Here is a 27,997-nt window from a genome sequence, read left to right as displayed (position 1 = left end):
CATGGAGTGTGTTTCATTTTCTTTGAAAACATGCTGCCTTCCCTGCTTAGGTAGCTCACAACACTGAATTCCCTCAGTAGCATATGATTTTGAGTAAACATACACAGGGTTCTGCTGTACATTGAATAACCTGGAAGCATTTACTGCTTGATCTTCGGCATATTTACCTAAAATTGAAGTCCCAGTTAATGTACTATATTTTTTTATTTCTTGCGTAATTGTAATTCTATGTAAAGCTTTTCTTTTCTTGGTAATGTGATACAAATGAAATGGTAAAAAATAATAATCAAGAATTTTGGGAAATGATGTCTTCAATCCAGGAAATGTAGTTGATCACTTTAGTGTATACGCCATACAGCTCTGCAGAACCACACTCTGGAGGACCCCAGGACACAATGCCGCCTGCAAACCACCTCTTTGTTTCGGCATCAAAAAACACCAGTGACCCACCACTATCGCCGCTACAGGAATCTCTTCCTCCTTGTTCATATCCAGCACAGAACATGTTTTCTGTCAACACTAGTTGCTTCCCCTCCAAAGTCTGGTTTGCATAAGCAGCTTTACACTTCTCTGGATCAACCACATCTAGCTCAGTGTACATCAGGCTGTGTGACTGCATCCTTTTCTCTGTTCTCCCCCACCCAGCTACTACACCAGTGTTGGTTGTGTTTATGTGGAACCTGCTGCTTTGTCCTGGCAAGCAAATGGGAGTGATGTTTGCATTAATGGGGACTTTGTTCTTCAGTTTGATCAAAGCAATATCATTGTTAAAATTGATGCCATCGTTGGTAAATCCTGCATGCACAAAAACAGATTCTGCCCAGGCCTGGTGGTAGTGAGTGCTTCGCTTTCTTAGAAGCCCCAATTTCAGTGTCAAGGACGAAGCGTCTGCTTCTGGGAGGACGTGGGCAGCTGTTAAGATCCAGTTATCGTACAAAAGAGCTCCACCCCCAGTTGCTCCTTGTCCATTAGTGATCAGAACTTGCCAAGGAAACTGGCCAGGCAGTGCCTTCTTTCCACCAAAAATGCGCTTCAGAGTATTTGAAGTTTGGATTCCGCAAACTTGGGGGTTGGGGGGGGGGGAGAAGAGAGAGTGAATAGTGTTAGGGTTTCATTAGAGAAGCAAGACTTTTAACTGTCATGAATATTGCTTATAGTTCAAAATGCATGTTTCTGAAAGTCCTGAATTTGAAGTGAGAACACTTGTAGAACAGTAGCCTGATCCAAAGAGGGGAGTGGCTTGGGAGGGTGAGGGACAGCCTGTCCTTTTCAAATTCTCTGCCCAGAGAAAGCTGGCATGTCAGACCAATTTCTTAAGAGGCTAGTTTACCCTATGCTGGGAGCTTCTGAGTTGGAGTAGTCAACCCTGGCGTTTTCCCTACCTGTGTTCAACACAATTGTGGAAGGGCTGCATCATGTGTGGGTTTGGGGTATTTTCATAGGAATAATATGCATGCCTGGTGTGCAGCTGGACGTTTGGTTCATTTAACTCAATATTGCCTGGAGCAGGGATGAGGAGTATCAAGGCCAGGGGTCAAAATGAGAGTGCACTCACCCAAAGGCTACATGGCCATTAGCCCAAAACAATTTTCCTACATCTGGTGTCTAGTATAGACTTCCATGGTCTGATAGTGACTCCAGGGTTTCTGTCAGGTTTCTCATATCTACTTGGATATGTTGGGGCTTGAATCTCGGAACCTCTGTAGGCAAAGAAGTCATTCGTCTGGAATATATAGAAATGAGCTAAACCTGGTGTGTAGATGTTATGTAAATTGCCTTATATGCTCAAATTTACACAGTTCCTCTTTATTTAGGGTCCTGGCATTTTTCCTCTGTGGCCCTTCTGACTTTCATTTTTGTTTCTGTTCTGCTTTTAATTTGTGTTTGTTCTAGTTAGTGTATGGAGGTTTTCTCCTCAAAGCCATGGCCAAGATGGGACTGGGGAATAGGTTCCCTCTTCCAGGGGGCCTCAGTAAACACTCTTTTGTGTTGTTGACTCTGTCTTTTAGAAGAGGTTTTAATCATTTCTTGCATGTTCTGCTCTCCCTGCTGACCAGAAGAACACTTCATGGTAATCCCACATTTCCATTTTGAATTTACAACTCCCACAATCCCTGACCCTTGTCCAGATTGACTGGGGCTGATGGGAGCTGTAGTCAAAACGTCTGGACAGTGGTACCTCTGGTTACGAACTTAATTCGTTCCGGAGGTCTGTTCTTAAGCTGAAACTTCTTATGAGGTGCGCTTTCACTAATGGGGCCTCCTGCTATTGCACGTGATTTCTGTTTGCATCCTGTGGTAAAGTTTGAAACCAGGAGCAGCTACTTCCAGGTTAGCAAAGCTCATAACCTGAAGCGTTCCTAACCAGAAGCGTTCCTAAACAGAGGTACCACTGTAGTATGGAGAATAAATGGCTAATTCCATTGTGGCATCTACTTTGTAGAATAATCTCTTGGAGATAAGGGAGATACTGATTTTTGTGTGTTCCTGTTGGTAGAAACATCCTTATGGTGTTAATGTCAGTTCCTGGCATTTTTGGCTACTTACTTGTAACTGATTGCAATGGGGGTTTTACTGCAGTTTTGGTGATGACTTTTTCATTATGTTTTTGATATATGCTACTCATTTTGTTGTAGATCTCTTTGCCATTGCTTTGAAACAATTTAAGATAGGGCATTCTCCCTTTTTGCAGGAAAAAAAATGTATTACCTAGAACTGTTGGTAACTGGATACTTTTTAGCCTGAACAACAGAAGGCTATGGAGGCAGCTATACAGCTGCAAATATAATGTTTTAAGTGTGTTGTAAAGTGCATTATACAAACGTGACACTAGATGGTGATGGTGAGCTATGGCAAATTCAATATATTTTTCAAAACTTTTTTTAAAAAAAACATTTTCAGTGTTTTTTATATGGTCTAGATTCCACCTGAGTGGAACATGATAGCTTTCTTCAGATACCTTGAAGGGTTGGATAGAAGAGGGGATTTGTTCTTGGTTACCCTAGGGGGCAAGGCTAGATCTAATGGTTTTATGTTGTACTGGAGGGTAGATTTTAACTGAACATTAAGCAACTGCTTTTGATGGTACAAGCAATTTAAAAATGGAACCAATTCCCTGGAGGGGTGTGGGTTCTCCCTTGCTGGAAGTCTTTCATATGGAGGCCAGACAGCCATCTGTTAAAGATGCTGTAACTTTTGATTTTCTGCACTGAGCAGAAGTTGGGCTAGATGGCCTGCAACATCTCCCTCTAACTCAATGGCTGTAACTTTCTCTTTTGGGACATGGCATTGTCTTTGGTCAGGAATGAGGAAGATGCAGCCCTCCAGATAGTGGACCTCTAGCTCTGGATGAGTTAAGAGAAAGGGGGCTGATGGGTAGGATAGAGTATAAAGGCTGCTTTGCACCATTTTAAAGTCTGTGAAGACAAAAGTCAGGAATGGGGAACCTGAGGTCCTCTAGCTGCTGTAACTTCCACTGTCCCTGGCTGTTGGCTATGGTGGATGGGGCTGAAGAGAACCACAGGTTCTCCATTCCTGGTCAAAACTGAGGTGGGAGGGAGGGTGACAAAATGGGATACAGTACTTCATATATTCAACATCAGTCAAAAATATTTCAACTTCTGAAGTGAATTTGGAGAGGGGGAGAAAACAAGATGTTTCCAGGCCATTTATCATGTGAAGTGTCGCCTGGCTATGTATGGCAGGAGTGGGGAACCTGTGGTTTCATACATTACCTGGCTCACATACAGGAGGTGCTTTGTTTCCCATGGAATCTCTCCAGTAGCCATCAGGGGCGCACAGGAACCTGCCTACATTAAAAAGTTAAGCAGTTGAGATGTCTGCACAGAGCAAAGCACTCTACAATAAAACCACTTGGAGGTTTTACTACAATCAAGGGGTATATAAATGTTGTTAAATTCTCCCCCAATATATAGCTGGCTTCTTCAAATTGCTGAAAAACCCAGCTCTTTCAGACTTTTTGCTGTTCCTATGTGTGTAAATCTATTTCCTATCAATTTTGCATTTTTATCTTCCCTATACCCCGTGAGGTGTCTCGGCTGGATAATCATGAGTTGCTTGGTTGAGGAATACTTGGGTATGCTGCAGTGACTCTGGATTATGTGTGTAAACATGCTGTGACATCACAGCAGCACAGCCACTTGCTGGGTGGAGGATATGAATTCAAATGTCAACCACTGTTGAGCCCATTACAGATACATTTATGTCCCTTTGCTTTTCAGTCAAGATGCATGACTAAACACTGATGTGATATCATAAAAGGCCAATAGAGAACTCTGCTCTCAAGTGTTGATTCACTGGTAGCCAAAATGACACCATACAAGCCCAAGAGGAGGTAGCTGCAGGCTTGTTAGGACTAAACATTTGGAGAAGTAGGCAGAACATTTTGGAAGCGGGTGAGAAACCTCTAAATGGAGAAGCACTGTAAAACAGCCCAACGAAGAAGGCTCAGTGGGCATGGAATGCTGGCTGACTGCAGGGGGAGATAGAACGGAGTATCCTGAAAGAGGTCATGGATGGCTAAACAAGAATACTGCAAAGTAGGTCCTAGTGCAGTTGTCCCATTTGGGACAATGGGGTTTACATTTAAACATGTGTGTACCAAGGCCATGCCCCCTTAAACTCATTTCTCTTACCAGAACGTCCAGCTTTCAGAGCATAGTAGGGGCTCTTGCATTTGTATTTGATCTCAGTTTGGTATGTAGTTCTGTCAGGCCCTGTGACGTACACAAGTGCACCGTTTGCTGTGTCCACGGCTGGACCACAGTCAACAACTGAAAAGAATGGAGCAACAACAGTTTTAAAATGCTTTGTAAGAGTGGGTGAGGGAAACCTAGGACTAGTTAGACTGGAAAAGAACCAAAGCTCTCAGTAGCAGGTTACCTGTTTTGTATGCAGAAAGTGCTATATTCAGTCCCTGGTATCTGGAACAACCTTCTGCATCTTAGCTACCTTATGGATGTTTTGGACTACAGCTCCCATATTGTGCGTCTTAGGGCTGATGGGAATTGTAGTTCAGAACCTCTGGAGGATGCTATATTGAGACAAGCTGTCCTAGTGCAAAGAATCAGATAGGAGTTGACAAAAAATATCCTTGCTTGAATCTTCAGCTACATGGATAAACAGAAGTACTACTGGGCGGCTTCCTTTCTTCTTCACTCAACCTGTATCTTACCAGTACAGGATGAACTGGTGCTAGTGAAAATGCAATTTCTCACACACATTTTATGTGGGCATTCACTCCCTACACTTGTGGTGGGTTCACAGATGGGCTTGCCACATTATCAGGTCAGCCTTTGAATTTAAAAGTAGACCTGTGGAAAGTAGGGGGTCAGCATGTGTGAGTGAGCATCGCTTGTGGGACCATTGTATTCTTGCAAGCACATCCTTTACCATTGCAGATTGTTCTCTGCAGTCTGAGCTACATCACTGTAGGCTGCACATCCAAGTTAAATAGATTAAAAGTCTGCTGAAGAAAGTGGTACAGTTAGATACTACCCCTAGAGTCCATCGTCTAAAGTTACCTAACATCATAGTTCTGTTAACCGCTAACTAATGGAACTCCTTCATTGCTTACTGCCCAATGATCTTACAAGACTCTTCGTTGAAGGGCCATGTCGTGAAGCACACACTTAACATTTCTCCCCTTCACTGCCATTTCATGCTTTGCAACAACAACTAGATTTCTGATTATGAGTTTGATTTTTTAAAAAAAGTTTACCACACCTAATGAAACACTGAGCGTGTGTAGTTTAAACATGCTCCAGTGAGCACCATCATGACTACAGGAATAAAATTGAGGAGCTGGCTTCTGCTGCTCTCATGCTAATCACATTCGACTTTTGAATAAACAACCATTTTGTTGATGGGAGGGCTAAAACATATTTTAAAGTAATAAAAATAATCTATACTCATCCATGCACATGCCCAGCGAGCTGCCCCAACTATAAAACATTTTTTGAGGGAAAATATATGGCAATCAGTGTCAGCCTTGGTGGTTCTTAGTGTGCCCACGTTGACCCAGGTGCTGGTGGTGGGGTCTGTTTGCCTCAATTCTCCTTGTTGATCATGCTATGGATGGCAATTCAAGAGACCTGTCCACTCTTCATTTTGCTGAATTGTGCCCTTTATATCTACCCCGGAGTCCTGTCCTTACAGAACAACTGAACCAGTAGAATCCAAATTCAAAGGGGAATCAGCAGATATAAAGACCCCAAAGCTTTGGATTTCTTCATTCTGAAGGCTGCAGTCCACAAAATAGAGTTGCCATATTTCAAAAAGTAAAATTCCTGCCACAAATTTGAGGCTTTTTTTGGAAACCTAACCCAAAAATAGTGATTTTAAACTTTTTGAGCTGTTTCTGCTGCTTTTTCCATCATGTTGCTGATTCAGCAAAATCCCCCCCCCGATGCCATTTTTACACCCCAAAACAGGACGTGTCAGGAATTTTCCTGACATATGGCAAGCCTACATAAAGTATTTAAAATATAAAACATTTTGGAGCTGCAATGAGAACTCTTGTTCCTGGGCAGCCTAAAATTGTATCAATAAAATAACTTAAGTTTACAGCTTCCTACTTTTTCCCATCTCCAAGGTGGCTTTTGGATACTGAAATCAAATTAAAGAAGAAAAACAAGTGGAAAAATCCAGGTTTTTCCATTAAAAGCGTAGGAGCCCTGCCAGAAGAAAATGATGGAAACTTTTAAAACCCTGATAGCAACTCTGCAGCTGAATTTTGGGTGCCTGTTGATCTGTACTCCCACTGAGAATATTCCAATTAAAACAAATTTTATTATGCTCTGATTCAAGCATGCTTTGCCTCCTACGCTTTTTTTGTGTGCAAGACTGCTTCATTCTGTCAAACACAATATGGATTCCCACAAGAAATAATTAAACCAGTAATCCATCTGAATATTACAAATCCAAAGACCTCCCTCCACCCACTCCTTCGCATTGACTTACTGATGCACTGAGCCATTGGCTTGTTCCAGGAGCCGTCCTTTTGACATATCGCCATGAAAGATTCCACAATCATCTCATTCTGTGGGAGGGAAAGAGGAAAACAGAAATCCTATTTATTTTCTTGAAAACAATCATAGCTTTGACAGCCCAAATGGATTTTCCCCGGTGGGGAAATATGTCTAGTTCAGCCTGCGAGAACGTGTTTGCGAGAACATTAGTTTTCAATAATGGGTGATATTCAGTGTTAGTTATGTCCAAGATAGGGTTCAGAGAGAATTTTGATTCACTTTTCATTTAATGGCAGACTTATTTGATTCGCACTTTCTGAAATAATATGTGAACTGAAACATGGCTCTCCTTTAAAATCTGCACTTCTCTGAATTATGGAATGTAGTTCTCCAGCCAAGTAAAATGCATAGACTAATGTAATGTGTGCTTATAAATAAAGTACTAAAAACAATGCAAAAGAACACATTGCATAAGGAAAATAGCTTTGCAAAATGCACATTAGGTTTAATTGCATATAAAAAAAATGTGTATCAGGAAATTCACACTTAAATGCTGATGAATATTCTAATGGCCTTTAAATTAATCACTATATGGTAGTGAGGAAAATGAAACGTAAGACTGAAAAAACAAGAAACAAAAAAATATTTGCCCATCCCTAATGCAGAGTAGACCTATTAGAACCAGTGGTCCCCCCAAAAAATGTTTAGGGGTACTCTCATTTTCCTACTCATATTGAAATACTGCCCCTCAATGAGGCCAAACTTAGATCCACAAAATGTTTAGGGGTATGCATACCCCCCCAAAACACTGAATAGAACCAATGGGTCTACTCGAGAGCCAGTGTGGTGTAGTGGTTAAGAGCGGTAGTCTCGTAATCTGGGGAACCGGGTTCGCGTCTCCGCTCCTCCACATGCAGCTGCTGGGTGACCTTGGGCCAGTCACACTTCTTTGAAGTCTCTCAGCCCCACTCACTTCACAGAGTGTTTTGTTGTGGGGGAGGAAGGGAAAGGAGAATGTTAGCCACTTTGAGACTCCTGAAGGGGAGTGAAAGGTGGGATATCAAATCCAAACTCCTCCTCTTCTTCTAAATATGCTTTGGTTGGATCAATATGACAAAAACTTAGAGGGGGTTTGTTAAGTGCCTTATGTTCAGCAGGTGAGAGCCAGTCTAAACTCAACCACAGTGGGAGTTGCATAGGTTTGGGCCCACAATACTAAATGTGTGACTTCCGATAGTTACCTCTGAGCCACGCAGAGCCATAGCTAGGGGATCTTGCGCCACTGGCAGAACTGTCCAGATTGTGCCCCCTAGCCACTGACAAATTAGCTCTTCTTTCCACCTCTTCTCCAACCCCCCCTTCAATTCACCCTCTATTTAAAACCTTTTCTTATGAGGCAATAATCAATATTTTTATTTATATACATATTAATGGACATATTTTAGCTGATTTTGTGCCCCCACCCCTCGCCTGCACCCCGGTGGGGCCCCACCTTGCAACCCGCTAGCTACGGCCCTGGAGCCACAGGGAGACCAGCTAACAGTGATTTACCCAAAATATCTGTGATCCAGGAGGGATATAAGAGATTAGGCAGTCCTTGAGGTATCCTGGATCTAAGTTGCTAAGGGCCTTGCAAATTAGTGCAAGAAACTTGAACCTTGCCTGATAACGTGCAGCCAGTTCAAGCCTTTATGCCTCAGTCTTAGGTGCAGATATGCTATCTAGCCAGCCATGCTCTCTTCCAGGATACTCCATTCGATACCCCCTGATTTTCCACCCCCAGCTGCCCACTAAGTATTCTCCCCCTCTCTCTCCCAAGGCTGGTGTTCCCTCAAGTTGTTTTGGCCATGGCACTTGGAAAGTCATATTTGCTGTGAACACATAAAACTGCTTTGGTTCCTCAGTTAAATAGCATACCCATATGCTCATGTGTGCACCGCAAGGGATGGTTTTACTTACTTCCAAGAGTACGTAGCCGATATCGCAGGAGAGATTGTAGGACTCTTTCATAATATATTTTTCTTGCACTGGATAGATGAGGCCATTGGGTGGCGCTTCAGGGTTGGGGCATGGCAATGCTGCAGAAAGTTGAACAACAACAAAAAAACACCTCATTGCCATTTCCTGTCAAAGCAGATTCAAATCTCTTGAATCCATACTAATATGTGGGGGAGGTGGCGCTCTCACACTACATCCTGCTTAATCCCGCAGTTGAAATGATGGCTAATTTGTTCCTTCTGCGGTTGCTTGTGTTGTGAATAGGAAGGTGCCTTAGAAGAGCATTAGTCCATCTAGCTCTGGATTGTGGCTCACCTGTGGCCCTTGAGCTGTTGTTGTGCTCCATCAACCACACCAGCATGACTCAATGGTCAGAGATGATGGGAGCTGTAATTCAAAAAATGCAGGAGCATATATAAATAATAAGAGCCCTGCTGGAGCTTGCCCACTACTCAGATTACACAACAGTGAGCTAGATGGACTTTGGCCTGTATAGGGAAGGACCTAGCTCAGTTATGTAACACGTGCTTTGTATTCAGAAGGTACCAGGTTCATTCCTAGGCATGCCCTGGAGAACTATTGCCACCCAAAGTAGTCATTACTAATCTTGATAAACTTTGGGCATAAGCAGGGTTTTTTTCAGCCAGAACCTGGGGGAACTCAGTTCCGGCACGTCTTAGGTGGGTTCTGGCAACTCTCAGATGGGTGCCATTGCCATTTTAAGAGAACAAGGAAGGCATTGATGGTGAGTTCCGGCACCTCTTTTATAGAAAAATAACACTGGATATAGGATAACTTATTTAGGTCCTTTACCAGTTGTTAGTTAAAGAACTGGGGAGGAAAATGAGCATCCTTAGAAGGCGCAGACATGGGACAAGTCTCCAGCTGGCATTATTTCTTAAAACATCCGTGATGGAGAAAGAAATCTGCCTGAGAGCCTGGAGGGCTGATAACAGATAGTGTAGTAGATGGTGGAAGCTGATCTATTAGGGGAATTGGGGCCCAGCCCCAACAGCCTCGGTCTGCTCTCAGACAGCCCACACCTGCCTTCCTCCTTACGTATAGCTAGTCAGCAGGTGGCTCTGCCTGTCATTGGCACTTACTGCTGGTATCCCTACCTCATGCCTTACCTGTCACAACGGTAGACAGTACTGAACCAGTTGACCAACAGCTAATAAGAAGCAGCTTTCTCAGGATCCTATGGCATCCTGCAGGTTGGCATCCTTGTGCCCCAGAGCTGGAGGACCATAACTCGGCCCCCTCACAGAGCTACCATTCCCAGGGCTCCCTAGGAGCCAGGAACTGATATGTGTACCCAACAGAACTTCACTGCTGCCTGCTCTTTGGTTAAAAGCGATAATCTTACCTGTTGTGGTGTATCTGATTTTCCATCCTGTGTGATCTCCAGAGAGGTCTGTGGTGAACTGGATGCTGACGGTGTTGCTACGGGTTTCAATTTTCATAGGGAGGGTGTCCCCACAGAATGGGCCAAATTCTTGCTTGGGTGTTTTGATCTGAAACAGTGAAGGGAAACATCCCAACCTTTCTTCCATCATGGGCTGATCGAGTATCAGCTGTTCGGCTCTTAAGTTGCTTGCCTCAGGAGGCCCACAGCTGTTGTCAGGTAACCAGGGGTGACCCAGTAGCACTTTGCTGCTTGAGGCAAAGGACGGTATCCCCCCTCCCCCTGTTTTGATCTACTGTTTATTTTGGGAAATGGCTTGTTCGCTATGCATTTGGACACCTCTTAACCAAGTTTTGAATGATGGTTCCTGAGATTAATGAGCAGGGTTTTACCTTGGATAAAATTGGGTGCCTGTTTTGAATCAAGATGGCAGACTGAGCCCTTCAAACCTGCACTGATTTTATTGTGTTTCTTCCTCTTTGCTTGTTCAAGTTCCTGAGGAACTCCGGGGATGAGGGCTACTGGTTCCAAATATAGAAGCTTCCCGGTTTGGCACCCAAATATTGAAACACTGGCAGTGGGACAGTATCCCCACCCCAAGGGGACAGCAGACTAGCTTAGGGGTCCAGGGTATACTTTATGGTAGGCATAACTTGGGCTTCCAAGAGGGGAATGCCTGGGGGCTGCTACCCTGGAGAGCCACTACCAGCTAGAGTAGATACTGGGCTGGATGCACCAGTTTAGCCATCTACCCCAAGTCTATTTTGTAGCTACCTGGTCCATAAATGCATGCAACCAACTTCAACATTCTCAGTACATGTGATTCTATTTTATTTTATTTGTATGGGGATTTAGTGTGGATCTAAGAGTATCTGAATTCTTTGTAATGGGAGACGGATGTGAAAACTGATAACAGTTCAAGCATTCCAGTTAGGTGCCCCCAGAAGTAACTGCAATTTGCTGCCATGCATTGGGGCATGGCAGTGTCCTCAGCTCTTCATTGGTGTAGGATTGTATCCAGCCAAGTCCTACTCAGAGTAGACCCATTGAAACTGATTGGGCCTAAGTTAGCCATGCCTATTCATTTCATTGGGCCTGTTCTGAATAGGACTACTAGCATTGGATACAACTTAACTGGTGCTGACTGTACAGAAAACAAGTTTCTTTAGTAGTAGAAGACCTGGTGAGCAGGTCCAACTGACCTTAAGGATGTCATAGGGGCATTCCACTTCTGGGTGGGTCTCTACATCAAAGCTTCCCACAAATTCCAAGACGACCATGTATCCATCTTCCACCTGGATCCCATAATTGCACTGGGAGAGTTTGGGATATGGGTTGGGATAACGTGGACTGGAAATCTCTCCAGATCTTGCAGTCAGCACCTTATCTACGCAATTGGCTGAAAAGTGAAGAGAGAGAAAATAAATAAATCCCAAATTCTTCTCAGGAAAGCACATTAATTTATAAAGTTATTTGTCAAAAGAGCAGTTTGTTACGGTAATAAGGCCATTTTTACCCTGCTTTTCTGTTGCCTGCAATCCCTCATGGTGGCTTCCATCAGTTCAAATGCATTTGTACAAATGTATTCAAGGATTCCTAATGTGTTTTGAACACAAGGAATCTAACGCCTACCAGATTTTATCAGACTACAACTCTCATTGTCCCTTACTCTTGACTGGAGGCCCAAGCACTGATTTTTAGTGCCAGTTCTTTGGAGAGTTCCTGGATATGTGGTATTCCTTTTTTAAAAATATATGATTGTTACATTGTTTTGATTTCATTTGGTAAGCCACCTTGCTATTTTATGATGAAAGGCAGTAAATAAAAATAAATCCCTAAGTATTGGCCATGCTGACTGGGGTTAATGAGAGCTGTAGTCTTAACAACATCTGAAGACCCCACAATTAGCAAATACCATGGTTGTCCGATGTAAGGAAAAGGGGAGAAAGCTATGAGCTTGTTAATTCAATTCTGAAGAATTTGGCTAGGCCTCAGTATTATAGCAGGTCTGATGAATTTCTGAAATCTAGTTGTTCTTGTACTGCTTTTCATCTGTTTTTATGGTATATTTGGAAATCAGCTTGAGATGCATGTAAATGATTATTCATAACTTCTTTAATAATGGTGACTAGATAATCTAGCTCAGTATTGTCAACTCTGACTGGCAGCGATTCTCCAGGGTCCCAGGCAGAGAAGTCTTTCCCATCATCTATTTGCTGATCTTTTTAATTGCCAATGCTGCAGATTGAATTTGGGACCTCCTGCATAGAAAGCAGATCCTTTTATCACTGAGCTTGGGACCCTCTCCCTAATTAAAATTTAGTCTCTCCCTATTTTCCTACCCCCCCAACAAAACACACAACGAATACATAAAAACCCCAATGCCAAACAGTCAGTAGCAATAAGATAACTAAGTGTTTGCTGAGATAGCTGTGCTGTGTGGCATATCAAGCAGTACTCCTCCATTTGGCCCTAGCACAGGGTAAGAATATACTGCATCTCAATGGGGTTTCAATGGGTTCTTACCTAAAAAGGGAGTGGAGGAAAAAAGTTTCATAATTCTAAAAACACTTACAGTAGCCTCTACCAAACTGGTGCCTTCCAATTGGGTTGGAGCATGACTGTCAGGTGGGAGTTGTGAGCTACAGCATCAGCTCCAACAATGGCGGACCTTGGCTATCCAGCTTTGATCAAAGTTTCCCTGAACTAAAATGCTCCATATGCTTTTAGCATCTCCATGCAGGGAAGGTGCTTTAATGCCTTGACCAATTTAATTGACCTCTGGTACATCTTTTCCAGCTGGGCAGCAGCTATCAGCACCGATAGCTGCAAACCCTGATACCTTTGTGGCTGTCATCTTTGAATCGGCCTGCCACTTGTTTAAAGGGGAAGGGCTGTAGCTCAGTAGCAGAGCCCCAGGTTCAAATCCCTGGCATCTCCAGGTAGAGAGAGACCCCCTGTCTGAAACTCCACAGTGCCATTGCCATTCAGTGTAGACAGCACTGAGATAGACCAGTGATCTTACTCTATAATGCAGTTCCTAAAGCCTTCTCTTTACATCAGGGGTGGGGAATCTTTGGTCTGACTACAACTTGCATCATCTCTGATCCATTGGCCATGCTGGTGGGCGGGCAGGCAGGGGAGGGGTGTTGATGGGAGTTGGTGTCCAGCCACATTTGGAAGGCCAAAGGTTCCCCAACTCTGGTTTACATGTGCAATTCTGATGGCAGCTGCCCTCCCTGTTTCCTTCCCGATGCTTTCAAAAATACAACCCACCCCTCAGCGGCTCTCTTGGTCACCAGGCGTGTGTAGGAGTGGAAATCATCCTTGCTCTGCAAAATCCAGCTGTAACTCTGGCTGGCATGCTCGGAGTCATGGCATCTCCCGCTGGACACAGCAGGCAGGATTGATCGGTTACCGAGTGCCTGAAGGAACTCTTGCTTGTTGACAGCGCCTGGTACTTGGCTAGGGCCAGGCAGCTGCAGGTTCTGAATCTGAACTGCAGCAACTTCCTTGCTGATTTATGGAGGAGGATGGAGCAAGGGGTTGACAGACGTAGGCCAGGAATATTTTTTGCCTTCGCAGTGGTTCAGCTCGAGATGACTCAAAATCAGAAAGGCATTCAAGTACTAAGCCTCTTCTCCCCCACTCCCTCTATTTTGCTTCTTTCCCCCTTGACCACATATAACCTTGGAAAGAAAAAGTTTTATTTTCTTGTCGGCAGGGGTGTAGCTAGCTCCTCCAACAACTTGGCACAATGCAGATACGCACTGAAATATATAAGTGCAAAAACTGGCCTTCATAACAACTCATGAATACTGCTTTAAATTACAGTGGTGCCCCGCAAGAAGAATGCCTCGCAAGACAAAAAACTCGCTAGACGAAAGGTTTTTCCGTTCGCGATTTGCCTCGCAAGACGAATTTCCCCTATGGGCTTGCTTCGCAAGACGAAAACGTCTCGCGACTTTTTTTCTTTGACTAAAAACAAAGACATGTTTTGTTTATAAAGTTAATTTATTTTCCCTTAAATTTTCGAACTGCTCTTTACAGTATGTGTGACTTTAAAGAGCAGTTAATAAACTGTTGTTGTACCAACTTTGGCTTTGTTTGGACTTTTTTTGACCATAGGAACGCATTAATTGATTTTCAATGCATTCCTATGGGATTTCGTGCTTCGCAAGACGAAAAATTCGTTAGACAACAAAAATTGCGGAACGAATTAATTTCGTCTTGCGGGGCACCACTGTAGTTTCAGTGAATTGTAGCAGTTGATTTCTAATCTATATCTATTCATCATAGTGTTTGTAAATAAGACCCAATAGTCCTTCAAACTTTCTGAGAGTCCCCTCTGCTATTGCATAACTGAATGTTTTCTGCAACATGTGCCATTTCAACAAGCACATTTTAAATGCTAGTGTTAGCTTCTGTTTTGTCTCTGACTTTCTGACAGTCGACAGTCAGGCAGTTCTTTCTTTACTGTGACTTTCAAATATCCTGCCAACATCACAAGAGGATTTAGTGCAGTGTTTGGGAATATTTTTTTTTCACCCTGAGGGCCACATTCTGGTCTGAGCAACTTTCCAGGGGCCTCAGGTTCAATGCCTAGCATCTTCAGGTAGGGTTGAAAGTCTCTCTAGCCAGACCTTAAAGAGCTACTGGTCCATCAGTGTAGACAATACAGTGGTGCCTCGCAAGATGAAAAGAATCCGTTCTGTGAGTCTCTTCGTCTAGCGGTTTTTTCGTCTTGCAAAGCAAGCCCATTGACGGATTAGCGCTATTAGCGCTATTAGCGGCTTTTAGCGGCTTATCTGCTGATCGGATCAGCTGATGAGCGGCTTAGCGGCTTAGAAAAAGGGGGGGAAGGGAAAAAACCAGCAGGAACTCGCAAGACATTGTCGTCTTGCGAAGCAAGCCCATAGGAGATTCGTTTTGCGAAGCACCTCCAAAACGGAAAACTCTTTCGTCTAGCGAGTTTTCCGTCTTGCGAGGCATTCGTCTTGCGGGGCACCACTGTACTGATAATAAGGAGAGCCCTGAAGGCCTGAACCACATTCAGCATCCTGTTCTCACAGTGGCCAACCAGATGCTCTAATAGGAAGCCTGCAAGCAGGTCCTGAGTACAACATCAGCTCTCACCACTTGGGATTCCCACCATCTGGTATTCAGAGGCTATTCTACCTCTGACAGAGTTAGAACATAGCCATCATAGTTTGTAGCAATTGTGCAATACATGCCTGTTCCATCACAGTCATTCTTGAACTGGCACTCATGAGGCAGGGACATCACATTTGCTACCCAATTGGCACAAGTGGTCTCACAGCATTCCCCGATATGTGCCTGTGATGCTCATGCTGCCGTGCTCTGTAGAGCACTCCTTGTCACAATTGATGGGACAAAGTGGGACCAGCTCTCCCTGGCTGTTACACAGTGAGAACAGACAGCTTCTCGTGGTCACGACAATGGAACAGCTTGAACTGACTCTCCTGTGTTTTATAGCTCTTTGGATATGGCCACAGGGAGCTGCCTTTATTACGGGCTGTATTTTTATTTCACAGATCTGCAGGCAAGAAAAATCTATAAAGCAGTTTTTTTAAAAAGAAAAAAAGGCTTGCGCAAGAGGAATGGGACAATTTTTCACGCCGTCCTCGGCTGTAAACTCTAGCTGGGCTTTAGGGGCGCCGGGAGAGTGTTCAATTACACTTAGGGCTATATTTTTATTAGAGTAACACTATACTGCCCATGAGAGACTTGAACTCTGAGGAAGGAGCCTGCCTCAACTGGTGATGGCTGGATGGCTGGATCATTAGGTCCAAAATTAACAGTAGGCTGTGAATTACATTAGTGAGTAACTGGGAAGTTGCTGCGAATTTGAAGAGTGGAAGCAAAGTGGGAGTGGGTGGGTGACGTGCATGGCTTTTGCCATTTCATTGCAGGCAGGGAGAACTTCCATGTTTAAATTATCTGTCTGATATAGATAGCTGGTGCATATAAAAGGCTTCTCCTTGACATGCTACTTTTCTATGTATTTCTGTTTAAAGATGATTCTCAGCCTGTTGCCCTGAAGACCAATTTGTGAGAAGGAGCAAAGTTTTAAAATGAACACATTTTGCGTTTTCAAAAGTGTCACTGCTGCTCAGAAGCTTGCTTAGATCAGACTATTTGTTCACACAGCCTAGCATTATCTTACTCCAGCTTTCAGTGGACCCTCCAGGACATCAGAATAGTGTTTCCCTTAATCTGATCCTTTTAACACAGGGACAGGGGAATCTCATGCCCTGCAGCTGTAGTTGGACTACAACTCCCATCATCCCTAACTGCTGAACCCAACAAGGCCACAGGTTCAGCACCCCCCTTTTAGCTGGAGATGCCAGAGGTTGGACTTGGGACCACCTGCATGCAAAAGAGGAAGTTGGAAAAATGACGCCCTTTCCCAGTTCCTTTTTATGGCTCCTTGTGCTTTTCATGGATTAGATTAATTCTGCTGGATACAACTTTCACCCAGATCTCTTGGGGAAATGAAGTTGTACTTGTATACCGTAATTTTCGCTCCATAACACGCAGTTTTTTGCTCCTAGAAAGTAAGGGAAAATGCCTGTGCGTGTTACGGAGCGAATGCACTCGACCGGAGCCATGGCTGCCGTCAGTCAAGCAAAGCGGAGCCGCTTGCAGGGCTTTGCACGGCTCTAGCTTTGCTTGCTTTACAGCCAGGAGGAGGGGGAGGAGCTGAGGAGGAGGGAGGGAAGGAGAGCCATGCCAGCAAAGCGGGCAGCAGCCGCTTACACGCGAGGAGGGACAGACGGGAGCCATAGCAAGCCGGGAGAAGGCAGGCGCTTTTAAAGTAGCCGGCAACAGCTGCTGCAGCCTCAGCTAGCAAAGGTCCCAGCGCTCTCTAAATGGAGCAATGAGGCTGCAGAGGGACAGGAGGGCTTGGATCAGGAAGGATAAAGTTTAAGCAACCAGCAGCAAAAAAAAACCCAAAACCAACCTGGAGCTCTGAGCCACGAGCGCAGTGAAAACCAGGAAGTAAAAGAAAAGGCTATCCCCCGCTTCTCAGCTGTTTTCAGGCAGGATAGATTTGAGCATTGTCTGGGTCCTAGTGCCCCTACTGCTTTTTGTTGCTGCTTATTGCTGCTGGTGGCTGCTTATCACTCAAACTGAACCTGATACCAGTAGCCACCTGTACAAACAAAGTAGAAGGCTGCAAGGAGGAGAGCTTTTACACAGCTAATGGCAAATCCCCTGCAATCCAAGTCCTCCTCACTTGCTCAAATCTATTCTGCCTCAAAACAAGGAACAGAAGAAAAAGGCTGCAAACTGTTAAATGGAAAAAACCCCAGGCACAGGGCAAATACCTTAAGTATACCTTTAAAGCCACAGTGCTCTTTCCCTCCCTGCTCAGCTCGCAGAAAAGCTGCTTCTCCACCCACCCCACGCGTGCTCCTTATCCCTTGAGTGCTTTTCCTTCCCTCCCCACTTAAAACGTGGTTACAAAGCACGGATCCACATGGATCCTCAGGATTTTTGCACTGGGTCACCCCAAACTCACCATCAGATCACATGTCTGTGGCCACAGCATTAACCACAAAAATCATACATCTACTGTTTCATTTAGAATATTTTTTTCTTGTTTTCCTCCTCTAAAAACTACATGCGTGTTATGGTCAGGTGCGTGTTATAGAGCGAAAAATACGGTACTTCTTGTCTCTTTGTAGGGTGGCTTATCCAGGGGAGGGGAAGGGGGGGAGTAAAGTGATGCCTAAGGCAGTCAAAAATTCCAGTGTGCCCATGGACTTTAAAAGTTTGGCAAACAATGTCTACTAACCATGATGGCTACATTCCACCTCCAATGTTGGAGGCAGTCTGCCTCTGAATCATAGCTCCTGGAAGAGAGTGCCAGGTATGCTTGGGAGAGACTCTCTGCCTGAGACCGTGGAGAACACCAGCCAGTCAGTGTAAGCCAGGCTTCCTCAACCTCAGCCCTCCAGATGTTTTTGGCCTACAACTCCCATGATCCCTAGCTAGCAGGGCCAGTGGTCAGGGATGATGGGAATTGTAGTCTCAAAACATTTGGAGGGCCGAGGTTGAGGAAGCCTGGTGTAAGCCGTACTATGGACCAGTGGGTTGGGTTCAATATATTACAACTTCCCATGTTCTTTTGGAGGCTGCAGAGGAAAGGTTTGCAGAAAGCTTGGGAGAAACAGAGAAAGCCATTTTATTTGCTGCAGGAGACAGTGCTAGGCAGGAGGAAGAGGAAGAAGACACAAGCTGGTCACGGATCAAGCATAGCGCCCTGTATGATTGCACACGAGGCTACAGGCAGTTCAGGAGGGAATGTTGACACGTCTAGCTCCATCTCTCCCTAAGCCGCGAAGAAGCGAATTTATTTATTTCATGCTGGAAAATAAAGAAGGGAGGAGAGAGGGAGAAGAAAGGAAAGAGAAAAAAGAGCTGGTGAATAATAAGCCTTCCTGAGTAGGTGGCAGAAAAATCAAAGACTGCGCCTAGCATACTGCAGACTTAGAACATAGGGCTGACGTTGGATGCAACCTATTTGCTGCTGATTGGTTTCCCGACACAGTTCAAAGCTTTTTTTCTGGACCTCAGGTATTCCAAATATCCCTACGGTCTTAAGGCCTAGAAACTTAATTTATAAAACAAAAATGAAACCGGTAATCAACCTGTGGGTTTTAGTGTAGTTTAATGTATTTTCTAAATGCTGATATTTTATTTGTGTTAGTTTATCTAAATTTTGTGGTGTGCCTTGGAAGCTCTGCTGGGGAGCACCATATAACAATTTTGAAACTGGGGTGGAAAACCGTTTTTCAGCTTGAGAGCCACATTTCCTTCTGGGCAACCCTCCAGAGGTTGGTGGGCAGGGCTGGAGCCAAAAGTGGGTGGAGCAACAACTGCATGTTTGACTTTAGTACAGTAGGCCAGCTTATACACATATTCACACAACCCAGTCTCTATCCATCCAGTCAAACAAGAGGTATGATCAGAATCCAACAATACATCCCAGCCAGGCAAATATACTTGCTGTGCAAGGCAGGGCCAGTGAGAGGTGTAGGGAGATTTTGAAGGGCCCGACAGAACAGCCAAGAGGACCACATTTAGCCCCCAGGTCTAAAGTTCCTCACCTTAATTTTAAACAAAACAAGTAAACAATCAGCAAATACCTAAATAAAGCACAGCTCTAACTTAAGCTGGTCAAGGAAACAGTTTTTTTGTTTTGTTTTAATAACCCACTTGTAAGCAGCTCTCACCAGCTCCCAAGAGACTCACCTGTACAGGTCCTTTTGTCTTTGTGTAGACGGTAGCCAATTTTACAGCTGCAGTAGAAGCCGCCCAGGTAATTGTGGCAACGATGATCGCAAAGTGGCTCGCTGTTAGGGAGCTGTTCACACTCATCAATGTCTGGAGGAAAGGGAGGAGAAACGGGCTTGGATGTAGCTCTCCCAAAGCAAGTTGCAACCATTTTGGCGAGGGATTTCTGGGAGTGGGTGTGGACACATATGTAGCGCAGGGGCTGAGATGGTGCCGCCGGTGGAAAGACCGAGGGCTGCACCTAATGCCAGCCCCACTAAGGGCTGACATGGCTAATGGCCTTTAATTTCAATGGGTCTACTCTGTAAAATGTAGTTGGGACATTTTTTGCACTTTTAGATCTGCATTAGCCCTGGGAAACATGGTGCATGTATCTTTTCATCTTAGACCACATGAGAATAGTGTCTGAGGTCCCTTTGGAAATGGGGTAATGGCAGAATCAGGCCTCTTCTGGGCAAAGAAAAACATACGAACACCCAAAGCTGGGTCTGAGTACTGAATACTGAGCCATGCCATTGGTCCATCTAGCTCAGTATTGTCTAAGCTGACGCACAGCAGCTCTCTGGGATTTCATATGGGTGTCTCATCCAGCCCTACTTAAAGATGCCAGTGAAACTCCAGGGTTTCAAGAAGAAAATTTTAGTTCTTCCTGAAGGTGCTGAGGACTAAACATGGGACCTCCTAAATGCAGTGCATGTGCTCTACCACTCTGCTATGATGACCACTTGCCATTGGCATGCCCGTTCTGCCTTGCTTGCATGGAAGAGGAATGTCACCTCCAACCTCTCACCTTCAGCAGCATAAAAGGCCTCAAAGCCAGTGAATTCTTTCTCGTTGGAATAGTCTGATCGGAAAGTCACAGCTAGGTTGTTGTTGATGGAGTGGTAGGTCCTGTCCCCTGGGACTTCCTCAGTGTCTGTGCTCTGATGTCCACACAGGGTGGCCAAGACTGTCCCTCCTGAACGCAACTGGAAAGCAGGGAGATGAATGAGATACATATCTATATATAAATGCAATGATAACTCCTTTTTGCCTGCCCTTAAGTGGACCTGCCAGTGGTTATCCCAGGAAAATGGGAAGCTGCCTTATACTATTAGAACATAAGAAGAGCCTACTGGATCAGACCAATGGCCCATCTAGTTCAGCATCCTGTTCTCAGTAACCAACCATATGCCTGCGGGAAACCAAGGAGGACCTGAGCATGAGAGCACTCTTCTGTAATTTCCAGCAGCTTGTATTCAGAAGCATTGCTCTCACTGACCATGGAGCCAGAGCATAAACAGCATAGCTAGTAGCCATTGATGACCACCTCCATGAAGTTGCCCAATCTTTTATTGCCACCCAGGTTGGTCATTGCTGCTTCCTGTGGGAGCGAGTTCCACAGTTTAAATATGTGCTGCATGAAGAAGTTGAGTTAGATTATTGGACCACACAGCACAGTATAATCTACACTGACATACGGCAAGGTATATTCTGCCTGGACATGTTGCTTGGGATTGAACCTGGGACCTTCTGTACACAAAGCGGGGGATGAACTTGCAAGAATTCAAAGAGATCAGAGAAAGCAAGAGTCCTTTGGAAATTAACCAGGCACGAAGGATATCACTTTGGTTGCTTGCTTGGGTCTGAATTGAATGAGCTTCCTGGGCAGCAATCCTGACACTACCCGTTAAAAGCATGCTCACATGACGTCACATACCTTCACATAGTCATATTCGCACTGGTAGGAAAGCTCTAGATTGAAGTGGGTAAAGTAGAGGCGGATACCATAGCCAGGGGGCACAGTAATGTTCCATGTCCTCTCCTTGCCATTGGGGTAAATGTTCGGGAAGTCGGGGGATGCAATCCTTCCATACATTTTCTCCAGTTGGACGAGGTCACTGAGCACCCCATGGGAAAAGGCGAAGAGGAAGAGGCAAAGTCTGCAGGGGAGAAAATGAAGAAAGACTGGTGAGGCCAAGCTGACTCAACCCAAGTTGCACATCCAAGTAGGCTGACCTATTAACACCGTACAATTGCACCCAGATTTAGGCAGAGTTGGCAACTGACTTCAGGGGCTCCCCAGCATAGTGCTGCTGCAGGGCCTCTTCATGGGCACATGACCATGCAGTATTTTCTTGCAATGGCAGTAGCAACCCCCCACTCACCCTCCCTGCTGCCCCCACCCGACAGCCTTTTAGCAGTGGGGTGGGCACCAACGCTGCTTTAAATGGAAGCCGAGCTAAGCTCTCACCCATGGTGGTTGCCCAAAATGCAGTGCCCCGACTTACAGATCTGTGAAATCTATAGAACAATTAAAACGTGAACCAAATGGATTTGCTCCTCATTCCTGATATGCACGTGCATTTTCTTTGGAAAACTGTTTACACCAGAAGCAGCCAACATGTTAGACTATGACTACTATCAAATCTATCGTTTTTGCCAAATATTGCAGTTCTGTCAGTTGAAACATTGTTCTGTTGTTTTGTGACTATGATTTAAAAAAAAAAATAGCAGAAGGGCCCAACTTGGTGAGCAATAAGAATATTAAAAGAACCTAACTGCTGGATCAGCCCCCAAAGCAGGGCCTAAGCACAACAGCAACAGTCTCCCAACTGCTGGGATCTGGTGTTCAGATGCGTACACCATAATTATCATGACCAGTGGAAGCTATTAATAAGCTTATACTTCACAAAAAAGGAGGTATGTCAGTTATTTCTTAAGTAAACATCTGGTCAGTGGGTTCTGATGAACTATGTTTATAACGATAACAAAAAGAGATTTGAACTACCAGTTCCGTTTTGCAAACTGCATGCTGAGCTGCAAAATTGGATCTTCCTTTAGTGTGCTTCTTACAGCAGAGATACAGTCCGTCCCTTCACTTCAAGAAACAGACCACTGCTCTGCAGGAATCTCAGATTAAGGGCTTGCCCAAGAAATCTGAGTGAATTTAATCCATTCAACCCATGCTTCAGTTTGCCACAGAGGAGACTGCAAAGTCCTGATTGTCTCATAATTTTGCAGCAGTCCTACAAGGATCAATTCTACTTTGCTGTAAAAATTACATTGAGTAATGTTCCAGATCCCTTTCAGAAAGACATCTTGGATAGAACTTACCGCATTCTTGCAATGCCCCTCTTTATGTCTTTTTGTGTTCTGGGATCAACAGCTGTCTCTTGTATGTTTGCACTGTTTTGGGGGAAAAACACACCAAACCACCCTTCTGTTTGTTCAGCAGTTATTTATCTTTCTTTTGAACTCCAACCTTTATCTCTTCCTTTCCCATCAGACTGGTCAATAGCTTCCATGAAACACGACTGATAGTTGGAAGTAAGCATGTGCACTCCTCAATCTGCTTTCTCTGTCTCTCTCTCTCTTAGAAAATGAAAAGTTCAGGTGGGACACAGTCGAAGGGCAAGTGTCGAGTTTAAAAGGTTTTCAGAGAAAAAGTTGAGCTGAGCCGTGTAGTGGAAAGCAGAGTCAGAAGGGTAAAAAGGTGGGGAGAGATGTAGAGAAGCGCGTGATTTGTTCTGGTGGTTGGCTGAGAGAGGACAAAGCAGAGGCATATGAGGCAATAGCAGCTCTGTTTCGCCAGCCGGGTCTTCCCCATTCTTGTGCAAGGTGGGTAAACACAGGGAGAAATATAGCCAATGTTCTGCAACCAAGTACAGGAAAAGGAAAAGAAAAAAATATTATGGAAAAGAGACAAATATACCTGACATCAGATTATGTGTGCTTTCACACTTAAGAAGTTGACTCCCTTCACAAAGCCTGGGAATAAAGCCCTGATCTTTTCAACTACCATGACTTTTCTGTTTTAATGGGTAATAGGGGAGGAGAAGCTGATTGTGTAGCCTCAGCTGTGCTATTCACAACCAGAAGGCAGACTTTGCATGTTTAGCTATTTTAAACACAGTACTTTCAGTCCCTCAATTGAGAAAAAGGAAGAAAGGGATTGTATCCAGCTGTGAGTTAGTTAGTTAGTTAGTTACAGTGGTACCTCGGGTTAAGTACTTAATTCGTTCCGGAGGTCCGTTCTTAACCTGAAACTGTTCTTAACCTGAATCACCACTTTAGCTAGTGGGGCCTCCCGCTGCTGCTGCGCCGCCTGAACATGATTTCTGTTCTCATCCTGAAGCAAAGTTCTTAACCCGAGGTACTATTTCTGGGTTAGCGGAGTCTGTAACCTGAAGCGTATGTAACCTGAAGCGTATGTAACCCGAGGTACCACTGTAGTTAGTTAGTTATCACATTTGTATCTTCTCTTTTTCTCCACAGAGCCCAAGTGTAGTGTATGTGGTTTCCCCCCTCCTCAAGTAATCCCCTCAACAGCTCTGTAAGGTAGGTTAGGCTGAGAAGGAGTGACTGGGCCAAGGACACCCCAGTGAGCTTTTTGGCCGAGTGAGGATTTGAACCCTGGACTCCCAGGTCCTAGTCCAGCACCCTAACCACTACACCGCACCGGTTCAGAGCAGATCCTTTGAAATGAACGGAACTAAGTCATGCCCATTATTTTCAATTGGCCTGCTCTGCCTATGACCCAATATTGGATGCAAACCATGGCTAATTTCTCCTACACAGGGCAAACCTGCCTGATAATTAACCTCAGGCCATGCTCCTCACTGCCTCAGCTTCACACCCTCTGTGGGTGGAGATGTGTCCCTGAACTTTGATAATGTCTCCTGCTTGTTTGAAGGGGGATTTGTGTGCATGTGTGTATAGAGATTAGCCTGTTGTATGAAGGTAATGTTTACATTTGTTGCTCCACCTCCTTTTGTTTCTAGCCCCACCCACCGCCAACATGTGGCCCCCCAGAGCATTGCCCGGAACAGAATGTGGCCCTCAGCCTGAAAAAAAGCTAACTAAAAACAATATTAATGGGTTGTTGCGTCCAATGATTGCATTTATAATCTTGGCCTATATGACACTTTACTACATTATGCTTGTAGTGTACATGGTAGTATTTGGTGCTATCAGTTGGTATTAAGCTAGAATTAATAAAGGAACTATGCAGTGATACTGGCAACATATAGTTGTGATCTGGGTTTTGAAAACTGAGTAGACAGTGTAAATATTAACAATTCCTTTTTACATGTAATGTAATGTACTGACTAACTACTTTACTCACCATGGATCACAAATCTAGCTGGAAATTAAGCATAATTACATGTCTATATGTGTACATGCCTACAAAAGAAAAAGTAAAGTGAAAATATTAGTTCTGCCTTATATGGAATAGGGATGGATATGTTAGTCGATTTCTCTTGCATGTCAGAGGCTCCATATCCCTGTGGCAGTCCTCTCCAGCTTGGTACATTCCAGATGTTGATGTATTACAACTCCCATCCTCCTCAGCCACTGTGTCCAATAGTCAAGGATGATGGGAGTTGTAGTCCAGCCTCAAGAGCACCAGGTTAGGCAAAGCTGCTTTAAACTAACTGAAAGCAGCTGCCCAAGGTTTCAGGCAGGCTTCTTTACCCACCTGGTTTGGAGATGTTGGAGATTGAATCTGGGGCCTTCTGCCTGCAAAGGAGATGCTCTACCATTGAGCTGTGGATACGCCCAATAAACACTTGTCTTATACCAAGTCAGACTATTGATTCATTTAGCCCAGCTTTGCCTGCAGTGACTGGCAGTAGCTCTCCAGCGGACATTACATGGAGATGCTGGTGATCGAACCACAGACCTTTTGTGTGCAAAGTGTGATCTGCAGGACACTTATGATCCTTCCCCTGAGACATCAAAAAGCTGCTGTGCATTGAGTAGATCCGTCTAGCTCAGTATTGCCTTTCCTGACTTGTAGCAATGGTTCTCTAGGGTTTAAGGCAGGAGACTTCTGTACTCCTACTTGGATATGCTGTGGATTGAACCTGGGACCTTCTGCATGCAAAGCAGGTGCTCTGCCACTGCGCCCACACCCCTTCTTATTTACAGAGGCCACGTTTCTAATTACTTGAACATAATCTCCTGCGCATTATCGCCTGTTTCCTCTCTACGCCCACATGCTCAGAAGGTCCGATGGAGAGAGATTCTGACTTACAGTGACAGCTACCGCCTTGCTCCAGAGATGAATTGCACCGAGATATCCTGTAATTACACTTCCAGCTTATCACAGTCAGCCCTTGTTATCCGAGGTGTCTGTTTTGTGAGGCAGCAAACACTGCCTGTCACCTGCAGATTTGTGCCAGCCTCCTCTGCCCTTCAGCTCGGAGAAGCAAGTTGATATTTTTCACCAGAGGGAAAATATTTGAGAACTGATCGCTAATAATGATGCCTATGATAAGCAGAAAATTCCGTTCCAAGCATACAGAGGAATAAGTTTCCAGATAAATTTCTTGCCTAAAGCAACCTTTCGCAACCCAGTGCCCTCCAGATGTTCTGAACTACAACTCCCACCAGCCCTCGACAGTAGAACAATCTGTGAATTTGCAACATTTGCATTGAGATATGTGGGCTTTTAAGTTATTCTGTTCTGTTGTTGAAGCAATAAAGACATTTCCTTAAAAAAGAAAGTGTTTCAAATGTTTTTCCCCCAAAAGTGTACATTTCTAAGCACATTTTAAATTTTATTTTGCGTGTCTTGCTATATTGGGTTATGATTCATTTATTTGCTTTTGCTGTTTGTAGCATTGCATTACTTTTAAAAGGCAACTAGTGAATGGGGAGGGGGGAGCTGATAGAGCCCATATACAAGATTTTTGTAAAAGGATGCAGTTTTCACTTGTGGGTTTTTGGGTAGATACTGGGTTGTATCCAAGTTTTACTCAAATAGACACATTGAAATTAATAGTGATGCCCATTAATTTTAGTGGGTCTACATTAAATACAGAACATAGTTAAGTTTTTTTTTTGGGGGGGGAGGATGTTTTTATCTGAATTGTAACATTTACATCAACAACAACACATTATGAGGGAGGGACTTACAATGTAACATTGGCATGACCTTGTTGGGTCACAAGTTCAGTTTAGAAATTCATGTGCATTTCTCTGTGTTTTTACAGGAACCGCCCCTGATCTCCCAGCCAAAGTTGTCCATGAGCTGCCAGTGGCTGCCAACTATTTTCTTCCCTATTTGCACAAGTAATAAAGCAATAACAAGTCTTCTGAAATATGCTTGCCTCTGTTCATTTTATTAGTGATTTTGGTTTATGTGTTAGTGCTGATCTCCACACTTCTTGGTACCAGCTTTGTTTTATTGATTGATTGATTGCATTTATATTCCACCTTTCCTCCAAGGAGCTCAAAAAGGCATACATGTTTTTCCTCTTCCCATTTTAACTTCACAACAACCCTGTAAGTTTAGGTTGAGAGACAGAGGCTGGGCTAAGGTCACCCCCTGAGCTACATGGCTGAGTAGGGGACTTAGAACCACAGTCTCCCAACATTGCAAGCACTATACCACTCTAGTGTAGGAAACTTGCAATGCGAAACTTTGTCTCTTTTGCATCCCTCATTGCTCACAGTTGGTCTCCGCTCACACATGCAAACCACACACAAACTGTGTGTGTGTGTGTGTGTGTGTGGTGGTGGTAGAGAAAACTAACATGGAAGGTCCAATGTAGATAATGACATTTCCAAAGTGAGGAGACCTGGAATAGTGTGTTCGGTTCAAGGACTTTCCCATTTGGGGCCATAAAAAGTCTTATAGCAGTTAACAGACAGAGTACCAAGTCTTTGTGTATTGCTGATTTAGATTACAAGCAAAACTAGTTGTGGATATAGCTGCAGTGACTGACGGGCGATTTTGTTGATTTCTTCACATACAGCATTTTGGAATGGAAGAACGCCATTGTATGACTACCACATATGGAAAAAGGTACCTCATGCCCCACCTTGCTCCCCACACCTTCCAATGCCGGGGGGGAAAAGCATATTGTTTATTCTGCTCAGAGTGTGGGGAATGAGGTCCTAGAAGAACACTATTTTTAAAGCATTCTCTCTCAACTGGCAGACAGATTTAAACGGCGCCTTTTCGCTTCTACACCTCTATAAAGTTTCATCAGTGTTCAGTTGTAAGTCCTGTCCCCAGATGACTTAAAATCCATTGTGAATGCTCATACTTTCACCCAACAAAATGTTATAGATTGCTGAAACTATACACTTTCCATTCTTTGTGGTCTGAGCAATAAATGTCTCGCAAGTTGAGAGGACATCTAGTGGCTTGGCTTATGATACTGGGTATTGTTACAAAATGTTTGACTTGATGTAATTGAAACCTGGTAATTGTATTATTCCTTAACGAGGTTTCTAACAGCTTGTTAGTTTTAGGGTTAAGTCCTGTATATAAGTACATTGAATGGTA

The 27,997-nt window shown here is 44.2% G+C and overlaps 2 protein-coding genes across 12 annotated transcripts in view; one reads left to right on the top strand and one right to left on the bottom strand.

Moving 5' to 3' along the window:
* TARDBP (TAR DNA binding protein) overlaps window positions 1-27,556 on the top strand; it is a 40,445-nt gene extending 12,889 nt beyond the window's left edge. For 5 of the 11 annotated variants that reach the window (XR_014528413.1, XR_014528414.1, XR_014528419.1 and 2 more), the window contains 2 exons: window positions 26,697-26,775; window positions 27,462-27,556. Coding sequence is in view for 3 of the 11 variants with exons in the window: in XM_083513153.1 (XP_083369279.1) it covers window positions 26,697-26,775; window positions 27,462-27,492 (110 nt within the window). In the remaining 8 variants the exon portion in view is untranslated. Of the gene's footprint in view, window positions 1-22,984; window positions 23,026-23,075; window positions 23,192-23,973; window positions 24,037-26,696; window positions 26,805-27,461 lie in introns of those variants that run through there. The other 6 variants (XR_014528415.1, XR_014528418.1, XR_014528420.1 and 3 more) reach the window with 4 other exon arrangements.
* On the bottom strand, window positions 186-23,076 carry MASP2 (MBL associated serine protease 2). The gene is made up of 11 exons (XM_083513018.1): window positions 22,813-23,076; window positions 21,416-21,638; window positions 20,507-20,684; window positions 19,675-19,806; window positions 11,595-11,791; window positions 10,354-10,501; window positions 8,949-9,067; window positions 6,982-7,060; window positions 4,656-4,793; window positions 3,735-3,809; window positions 186-1,062 (listed from the first exon to the last, which is right to left on the bottom strand). Exons 1-11 carry the CDS (start codon window positions 22,815-22,817, stop codon window positions 287-289), a joined length of 2,070 nt encoding a protein of 689 aa, XP_083369144.1. The 5' UTR covers window positions 22,818-23,076; the 3' UTR covers window positions 186-286.
* Window positions 27,557-27,997: the final 441 nt, after the last annotated feature.

This window comes from Podarcis liolepis (assembly GCF_965112155.1).
Source record: "Podarcis liolepis genome assembly, chromosome: 7".
NCBI lineage: Eukaryota > Metazoa > Chordata > Lepidosauria > Squamata > Lacertidae > Podarcis > Podarcis liolepis.
The sequence above is the reverse complement of the archived record's forward strand: the minus strand, read 5'-3'. Positions and strand labels throughout refer to the sequence as shown.

Coding starts and splice junctions, on each gene's coding strand:
- MASP2 (XM_083513018.1), bottom strand. Junction 19,807..20,506: donor GGCCTTTTATGCTGCTGAAG/GTGAGAGGTTGG, acceptor CCTTTCCTCCAG/ACATTGATGAGTGTGAACAG. Junction 9,068..10,353: donor AATCAGATACACCACAACAG/GTAAGATTATCG, acceptor AACTTTCTGCAG/CATTGCCATGCCCCAACCCT.